The 9,714-nt window shown below is 42.2% G+C and overlaps 1 protein-coding gene and 1 long non-coding RNA gene across 2 annotated transcripts in view; both read right to left on the reverse strand.

Moving 5' to 3' along the window:
- The window catches only part of LOC139022811 (uncharacterized), a 7,784-nt gene extending 6,819 nt beyond the window's left edge, over window positions 1-965 (reverse strand). The window contains exon 1 of the long non-coding RNA XR_011473862.1: window positions 850-965. This is a non-coding gene — a long non-coding RNA (uncharacterized lncRNA). The remainder of the gene's footprint in view (window positions 1-849) is intronic.
- A 4,052-nt stretch (window positions 966-5,017) lies between these two features.
- LOC111949665 (THO complex subunit 1) lies at window positions 5,018-9,708 on the reverse strand. Its single transcript, XM_023967014.2, has 7 exons — window positions 9,655-9,708; window positions 6,702-6,837; window positions 6,575-6,622; window positions 6,340-6,411; window positions 6,051-6,216; window positions 5,708-5,829; window positions 5,018-5,570 (listed from the first exon to the last, which is right to left on the reverse strand). Exons 1-7 carry the CDS (start codon window positions 9,685-9,687, stop codon window positions 5,542-5,544), a joined length of 606 nt encoding a protein of 201 aa, XP_023822782.1. The 5' UTR covers window positions 9,688-9,708; the 3' UTR covers window positions 5,018-5,541.
- Window positions 9,709-9,714: the final 6 nt, after the last annotated feature.

The raw sequence follows: 9,714 nt of genomic DNA on the forward strand, positions 1-9,714 counted from the left end.
AGACCAGTGATTTACCATAGGTAAGTGAGAGATTCTAATAATGGTAACAATAGCGGGGATGACTATTCCCTGTTCAGGAAACCTGGGAGCTGGTGGACGGAGATGTTTTCCATGGTCAATTTGGTGTGTGATGGAAAACCTTTCTTATTGTTCCCCTAACGGTCAACAACTCCTTTCCCTGGCCAGTTAGGCAGGGTTAAATGGACTGTTCTGAAGCTGAGTGCTCTGATGTGGGTCTCTGCTGAGCTCAGGCATTCAGTCACTCAGCCATTCCCCTCACCACTGATACTACTATCACACTAATACACACACCACCAGCGCTCAAACCACATTTCAGGAACTGGGTGACGTGACCAAAGAGACTGTAATATCACAGAATAAATATTGACTGTGGTCTATATTTGATATCACATGTTGTTACTATCCCAATATAAACCTACCAGTTGGAAAAACAGTCATTTTAACCAGTGTTGCCCACTGGGCTAGATTCAGATCTAATGTATGAGGTTTGGGGTTTCCATCTTTTGGATGGAGTTTTTCCTAGATACAGATACACAAATCAATACACAATCATCTGTTCATTAATACGCACCAATGCCCTCTGATACAGTGACAAATGAACTCATCTTGATCACCACACACACATACACACAAATAAACAGACCGCCGACTTCCAGTGTGACTTGTGATTTCCCTCAGTAGAGACCACAGTGTGAGTCAGAGTGCCAGGAGGTCAGGCCAGTGGGCATGACAATCCCTCTGATCATGTTCATTTCTTTGCTCTGACTCAGTAAGATGTTACTGTAATGATCCACACACACACACACACACACCCTGTGTCCCTCTCACCTTAATGTCGGAGGAGTTGTTGGTGGCCAGGTAGATGCGAAAGGAGTAGGAGTTGTTCAGAGCCAGTTCCTTAAACACCAGGACCACCCCGTGGTGCTCTACAGGCTTGCTGCTCTGGACAAGTATACATTGGGTATAATAGGACAATAGTACACTTAAATAAATATTTAGCACTTTTATTGGGGTACAATGTTTTAGAAAATGAAATGTAAGTCTTTTGAAAATATTAACATGTACACTTTGTACAACGCATTTTTTGGTTTGTGAGTTTCTTATGGCTGCAATCCTGTTAACGGGATGATATGACAACAGCCAGTGAAAGTGCAGGGCACCAAATTCAAACAGAAATCTCATAATTAAAATTCCTCAAACATACATGTATCTTATACCATTTTAAAGGTATTCTTGTTGTTAATCCCACCAAAGTGTCCGATTTCAAATAGGCTTTACAGCGAAAGCGCCACAAACGATTATGTTAGGTCACCGCAAAATCACAGAAAAACAGTCATTTTCCCAGCCAAAGACAGGAGTCACAAAAAGCAGAAATAGAGATAAAATTAATCACTAACCTTTGATGATCTTCATCAGATGAAACTCATAGGACTTCATGTTACACAATACATGTAAGTTTTGTTCGATAAAGTTCATATTAATATCCAAAAACCTCAGTTTACATTGGCGCCATGTTCAGAAATGCCTCCAAAATATCCGGAGAAATTGCAGAGAGCCACGTCAAATAACATAAATACTCATCATAAACTTTGATGAAAGATACATGTTTTACATAGAATTAAAGATACACTTGTTCTTAATCCAACCCTGTGTCAGATTTCAAAAAGCTTTATGTGTAAACGGGTCGTCGTGTTGAAGAAGATGTGCGACCAAAGCGCCAGCGTGGTAAGTGTTCATGCTTTTTATTTGAAACTGAACAATAAGAACAAAATAACAAAGCGAATAACCAAAACAGTCCTGTCAGGTGCAAAACCACTAAACAGAAAATAACTACCAACAAAAAACCATGTGGAAAAAGCTACGTAAGTATGGCTCCAATCAGAGACAACGATAGACAGCTGCCTCTGATGAGAAACCACACCCGGCCAACACACAGAAATACAAAACATAGGAAATATGAACATAGAATGCCCACCCAAAATCACACCCTGACTAAACAAAATAGAGACATAAAAAGCTCTCTTACGGTCAGTCGTGACATTACGGCAAAAGCACAAACATTCATAATCACTGAGAACCACGCGTTCATGCCACAAAAGAAGCCATTAAAGTTAACCGTCAAATTGTGCAGTCAACAAAAACTCAGTTAAAAAAAGCATTATAAATCTTCTACTTTACTTTGCTGCATCTTCGTCTGGAATGCACTCCCAGACTCCCCACTTCCACAATAAATGTAGTTTTGTTCGGTATAGTCCATCATTTCTGTCCAAATAGCTATTTTTGTTAGCGTGTTTGGTAAACAAATCCAAAGTCAGGAAGCGCGTTCACTAAAAGCAGACGAAATGTCAAAAAGTTCCGTAACAGTCAGTAGAAACATGTCAAACGATGTGTTGAATCAATCTTTAGAATGTTTTTAACATAAATCTTCAGTAACGTTCCAACCGGAGAAATACATTGACTTCAGATCTGCGATGGAACAGAGCTCCCTCTCATGTGAACGCGCATGGTCAGAGCATGGTCAGGTCATGATAGACCTGACTAATTCCTGTCTCCTTCGGCCCCACTTCACAGTAGAGGCATCAGACAAGGTTCTACAGACTGTTGACATCTAGTGGAAGCCGTAGGAAGTGCAAACTYATCCATATCCCAGTGTGTATTCAATAGGGGCTTGGTTGAAAATCGACCAACCTCAGAATTCCCACTTCCTGTTCGGATTTTTTCTCAGGTTTTTGCCTGCTATATGAGTTCTGTTATACTCACAGATATCATTCAGACAGTTTTAGAAACTTCAGAGTGTTTTCTGTCCAATACTAATAATAATATGAATATATTAGCAACTGGGACGGAGGAGCAGGCAGTTTACTATGGGCACCTCTGGGCACCTTTCATCCAAGCTACTCAATACTGCCCCTGCAGCCATAAGAAGTTAAAGCGTGATGAGGAGTGGAAAATGTACTTGTGAGGGTCCAGACGGCAGCATTAACGTTTGCCTTGTATTTGTCTCCATTCCATGCAGTCATTAAAAGAGACAACCGGCAGAATTGTTTTCAGAGCTTTCCCTTCCCTTCCACATACACCTTACCAGAACACAACGCAGAAAGGTACCGGTACAGAACCGGTTACATAGAATAAATGTTTCATTAAGTCATTGTTATGTGCCTCCTAAGAAGAGGTAGGTGCAGGAGTCAGGAGCAGGAGAGCAAGGAAGTCCCAGTAGCACAATGTTTATTTTAAAGTCCCAACACAACAACAACAGGTGGGGAAACACACCCAACGAAGTCGCCACACACAGGGAAATAACGTAACACACGGAGGAGAAACCTCTACTCCTAATTACAGTCCAAACGGTACAACGACCGTGAGAAAAAAAAACCTGTGGCGCAAACACGCACCCCTAACAGAGCAAACAACAGCAAATAATCCTGCACAAAGCATAGCAAGCAGCGGAGGTTAATAAACACACCGAAATTAACTAATAGGACACAGGTGTAAACAATACAGACAGACACAAAAGAAAAGGAAAAATGGATCGGTGGCAGCTAGTAGGCCGGCGATGATGACCACCGAGCACCGCCCGAACAGGGAGAGGAGCCACCTTCGGTGTAAGTCGTGACAGTCATAGCCTAACAGTCATGAAGACCATCATCTACTAGCTGAAAATGATTTGCAATTTAAAAAAATATATCAATCTTTCCAAAAATGTATTTTATTCAGTCAAAGATTTGTAATCTTAGACATCATACCCAGAGCCCTATGAAGGCCCATACCTGAGCTGTAACATTAGATAAGTGCACATGTAAGGACTGGAATATAATGGTGGACTTTCGGAGCGATCCCTCTGTGTAAAAATATGTACACACTTGCAAATGGCATCCAATACCCAATAAACAACTTAACTCATGGTTTTCCCATTCATCATTTCACAGTTAATCGTTGTTACTCTCCCTGGGGTATTTGGGTCCCAGTATTGGCAACAGTGACATCCCTATTGAAAGGTGTTTAAAATGAGTTAGTAGCCCTTTTTATGAACAAAAAATACTCTCCTACATTAGTGCTTTCTGGAATTCAGTCAATCCCACCATGTTCAAATGCACTGAGCGTGATTTCCAGGCTGTACACGATCCAGTCTCAACAAAAGTAAATATGACCAATCTTTTCTCTGAGATGAAGCTTAGCTATCCCCACTGTCAGTTTGACGGCTCAATTTGGTCATAACATACATCAAAACGAACAAACACAGACTCAGAAAAAAAAAAATATCACAGTATAGTTTAAAAAACAGGAAATATGTACACCATATTAAAAGTACAGCTACACTCCTTGAGTAGTTGTTCCAATTCCATGATTAAGTAAGTGGCAATGCCTTGATTGAGAAATATCCAAATACAAAATATACAATGTTTGAGACAACAGCCCTGTAAGTGTGTTAGCAGTTTCCATACTGCAGCAACATGTCTGTTACTGGCTACACATTAGCTACCTATTTCTCAGAGCTCATCTATGACATGAGGTCTTCACTGCACCGCAGGTCGCAGCATCAGCTCCTGGCTGTTTGGTGTACCTCTACATAACGCCTGCATTATTCCAGGTTAATGGACCATTTGTGAACGTCTAAGAACATAACCATTCAAGATTAAAGGTTGTGGTGTAATTCTCTTTCTACGCCTTTGTTGAACTCCCGTTAAAATCCTGAGAGAACATGAGGGGTGAAAAGCCAGGGTTTCCCACTACTAAACATCACTACTAGGCAGGGCACAAAGTTCTCTAGCTCTAGCATCCAGGCCTGCAGAAATCAAACATATCAGTTGAAGGCAATTGAATCCCAATTCTCTTGGGCTGGAAGGGGCTGACAGTGCTAGGCTGGTGTGCCGGCCCTGCCCTACCTAGGCAATGGCAGGGGACACATAATGCTTCTGATCTAGGATCAGTGTACCATCCTCAATTTATGAAGGAGGTATGCAAAGCTGACCTTAGATCAGCCTCTAGAGCAAGGACGGGCAACTCCAGTCCTCGGGGGCTGGATTGGTGTCACACTTTGGCCCCAGCCCCAGATAACACACCTGACTCCAATAATCAACTAATTATGATCTTCAGTTTAAAATGCCATTAGTTTAATCAGCTGCGTTAGCTAGGGATGGGGAAGAAATGTGACACCACTCCGGCCCCTGAGGATTGGAGTTGCCCATCCCTGGACTAGAGGCAACTTTCATCCTACTCCATACAGCCCTCAAACTCGACTCTGGACTTCGAAGCCAGTTCCACTGCTTTTTTTTCATTGTTCCCTTCAAATCAGGGACTGATTTAAACCTGGGACACCAGGTGTATGCAATTAATTATCAGGTAGAACAGAAAACTAGCAGGCTCCGGACCTCGTAGGGTAAGAGTACCACTGCCATACAGCAGAAGCAGAGGGATTTCTGTCTTCAAGGCAAGAGTTCAAACGTCTCTTTCCCATTGTCTCTCTGGCTCATTGACGATAGGGCTGCGGAAAGGCAGGGACCTTGGGAGGCAAAATATATCTCATTCAACAGCTTTATTGTCCATCATATCTGAGGAGAACACAGACAGAAAGAGACAGACAGACAGAAATTGGTGTAAGTTAGTAGGAGACAAGAATGAGTACAAATATGTGTGTGCAGACAGGTGATTGAGTGTTTGTGGCTCTAGTCTAATGTGTGTCTCTAACCTTGCAGTGTCTTGAGGACCTCGTTGGGCAGGTCATCCAGCTCCTGTAGGCTCATCAAGAGGTGAGTGACAGTGGCTTGACCATTTGACCTGCCAGTCTTCCAGCGCTCCAACGCCTTAAACCTGAAACCCAACACAAAACAAGTTGAGGGTCACATTTAGGGTCACATTATCTAAAAAAGAAATCATCACCAAAAATATGAATCAAAGAAAGTAAGTTATTGTACAATTATTGAATGATCGGTGAACCAAGAATGCGTCAATGAGAAATGCCCAAAATAATGGCTGGCAAGAAATATTAAGTTTAGTTTTAAGGGTCCAGATACTATATCTATCTACTGTACCTCTGCATAATGACATCCTCCTCACTGGCCTGTATATCGTCCAGCTCTTTGGAGGACAGGTCCAGGCAACCGATAGCCACCTGCTTCCACTCCTTCCCCTGCCGCTTAGCCACCTGCATCAGCTGCTTGGACGACACGTCTGGGACCTGCACTGTCCGCACTCCGTCTGGGGACAACAGAGGAACGTCAGACTTAAGGGTTTTATTCAGGGCGACTGAACAGCAACTCAACAGGAATAAGACCACACTATTAACAGCAAATGACACAATGGAAGTGTTCAAACCATCACCTGACTCATCTGCACATCGACGTCTCTTTTTGGGCAACTCTTCCTCTGATGTGCTTGTGCTTCTCTTCCTGTCTACAGAAGAGGAGAAAAAAAGCTACTTTGTCAATCAAAAGCTACTTTATGATTGGATGAAAAGTGCTTGTGTACAGAGAACTTGATATCTAGAACATACACTGGAATAAAGTGAACTGTTGATGCCGATATTGAGAGGGGCAAACAAAAATTACAAACTTACTATCTGTCAGTTTCCTTGGCTTTTCAACTGTATTGTCCACACAGTCACCTGAGAGGAAGATACATTAATATCCTGCACCTTAACCCACAACACATTACAGACAGATGCACAGCAGGTGTGTACSTACCTTCTCTGATGGTGGCTGACCACACAGTCTGGTCGGACTCTGTCTCTACGAGGGAGATCTTGAAAGGTGGGGGCTGCTCAAAGAACACCTCAAAATATCCCTTCAATTTAGTCACGGCCAGCGTGAACGGCAAGTCCTGCAGGACACCAAATACACACAACACAGATATATGAATAAATGCACATAGTACATACTGTACATACACTGAGTATACAGAACATTAAGAACACCTGCTCTTTCCATGACATTGACTGACCAGGTGAATCCAGGTGAAACCTATGATCCCTTATTGATGTCACTTGTTAAATCCACTTCAATCAGTCTAAATGAAGGGGAGGAGACGGGTCAAAGAATGATTTTTCAGCCTAGAGACAATTGAGACATGGATTGTGTATGTGTACTATTCAGAGGGTGAATGGGCAAGACAAAATATTTAAGTGCCTTTGAACAGGGTATGGTAGTAGGTGCCAGATGCACCGGTTTGTGTCAAGAACATCAACGCTGCCGGGTTTTTCACACTTAACAGTTTCCCATGTGTATCAAGAACGGTCAACCACCCAAATGACATCCAGCCAACTTGACACATTCTGTGGGAAAGTATTGGAGTTACATTAGGCAGGCATTCCCTGGTTTGGTAGTTTTCCATTTACCTTGTTAGAGTCCCTGCCTCGACGAAATTGAGCGCTGTTCTGAGGGCAAAAGGCGGTGCAACTCAATAGGAAGGTGTCTTAATGTTTTGTCCACTCAATGTACCGTATATACAGTTGGAAAGTCGGAAGTTTACCATACACTTATGTTGGGAGTCATTAAAGCTCGTTTTTCAACCACTCCACAAATTTCTTGTTAACCAAACTATAGTTTTGGCAAGTCGGTTTGCGAACAATCTACTTGGCATGACACAAGTTAATTTTTCCAACCAATTGGTTTAAAGACAAAGATTATTCTCACTTATATTTTCACTGTATCACAATTCCCAGTGGGTCAGAAGTTTACATACACAAGTTGATTGTTGACTTTAAACAGCTTGGGAAATTTCTGAAATTTACATTTGGCTTTAGAAAACTTCTGATAGGCGATTTACATCATTTGAGGTCAATTGAGGCATACCTGTTGGATGTATTCAAGGTCTACGTCAAACAATTATTTTTTCTGAGGTCTTTGGGTGATTTCTTTTTAGATTTTCCCATGATGTCAAGCAAAAGGCAGTTAGCCTCTTTACTGACATCATGGGGATATCAATAAGAAATCAGGCCAAGGCCCCAGAAAAAAAATTGTTTAGACCTCCACAAGTTCTGGTTTCATCCTTTGCGGAACAATTTCCAAACGCCTGAAGTACCACCGTTCATCTGTACAAATAAGAGTACGCATGTATAAACACCCATGGGAACCACGCAGCCGTCATTTACCACTCAGGAAGTAGACAGAACGTGTCTAGAGATTTACCGTAACTTTTGGTGCGAAAAAGTGCCAAATCAATCCCAGAACACAGCAAAAGGACCTTGTTGAGATGCTGAGGGAAACAGTACAAAATATGCTATATCCACAGTAAAACGAGTCCTATATCGACAAACGAAAGGCCGCTAAGCAAGGAAGAACCACTGCTCCAAAATCGCTATTAAAAAGCCAGAACTATGGTTTGCAACTGTCACGTTCTGACCATAGTTCTTGCTGTGTTTTCTGTTTAGTGTTGGTCAGACGTTGGAGCTTTGGGTGGGCATTCTATGTTCGTGTGTCTAGTTTGTCTGTTTTCTGATGTTTAGGACCCTAATAATGGTTTCTCAATCAGAGGCGATGTTTGTGTGTTGTCTCTGATTGGGATCATTATTATAGGTGGCTTGTTTTGTGTTGGGATTTTGTGGGTGGTTGTTTCCTGTCTCTGTGTTTTCTCTGCACCAGATAGGGCTGTATCGGTTTGCCACATTTGTTATTTTGTATTGTGTTAAGTGTTCACGTTTATTCTTTCGTAATTAAACATGTTGAGCACAAGCTACGCTGCGTCTTGGTCCGATCCCTGCTACACCTCCTCTTCAGACGAAGAGGAGGAAGGCTGCCGTTACAGCAACTGCACATAGGGACAAAGATTGTACCTTTTGGAGATATGTCCTCTGGTCTGATGAAACAAAAATATAACTGTTTGGCCATAATAAACATCGTTATGTTTGGAAGAAAAAGACGGAGGCTTGCAAATCGAAGAACACCATCCCAACCGTGAAGCACGGGGTGAATGCGTCATGTTCTGGGGGTGCTTTGCTGCAGGAGAGACTGGTGCACTTCAGAAAGTAGATGGCATCAAGAAAAATTATGTGGATATTTTGAAGCAACATCTCAAGACATCAGTCAGGAAGTTAAAGCTTGGGTCGCAAATGAGTCTTCCAAATGGACAATGACCCCAAGCATACTTCCAAAGTTGTGGCAAAATGGCTTAAGGACAACAAAGTCAAGGTATTGGAGTGGCCATCACAAAGCCCTGACCTCAATCCTATAGAAAATTTGTGGGCAGAACTGAAAAAGCGTGTGCGAGCAAGGCGGCCTACAAACCTGACTCAGTTACACTAGCGCTGTCAGGAGGAATGGGCCAAAATTCACCCAACTTTTGTGGAAAGCTTGTGGAAGGCTAACCTAAACGTTTGACCCAAGTTAAACAATTTAAAGGCAATGCTACCAAATACTAACTGAGTGTATGTAAACTTCTGACCCACTGGGAATGTGATGAAAGAAAGAAAAGCTGAAATAAGTCATTCTCTCTACTATTATWCTGACATTTCACATTCTTAAAATAAAGTGGTGATCCTAACAGACCTAAGACAGGGAATATTTACTGGGATTAAATGACAGGAATTGTGAAAAACTGAGTTTAAATGTATTTGGCTAAGGTATATGTAAACTTCTGAGTTCAACTGTACTGTAGGTCAGTGCTTACTGGTTATGCAGTAATGGGTGAATGAACCCTCACCGCAGGGCTGATGTCTCCCTCTGGTTCACTCATGAGGCGGTACCTCCTCTCATCCAACTT

This window comes from Salvelinus sp. IW2-2015, linkage group LG22 (genome assembly GCF_002910315.2).
Source record: "Salvelinus sp. IW2-2015 linkage group LG22, ASM291031v2, whole genome shotgun sequence".
NCBI classification, from domain to species: Eukaryota; Metazoa; Chordata; class Actinopteri; order Salmoniformes; family Salmonidae; genus Salvelinus; species Salvelinus sp. IW2-2015.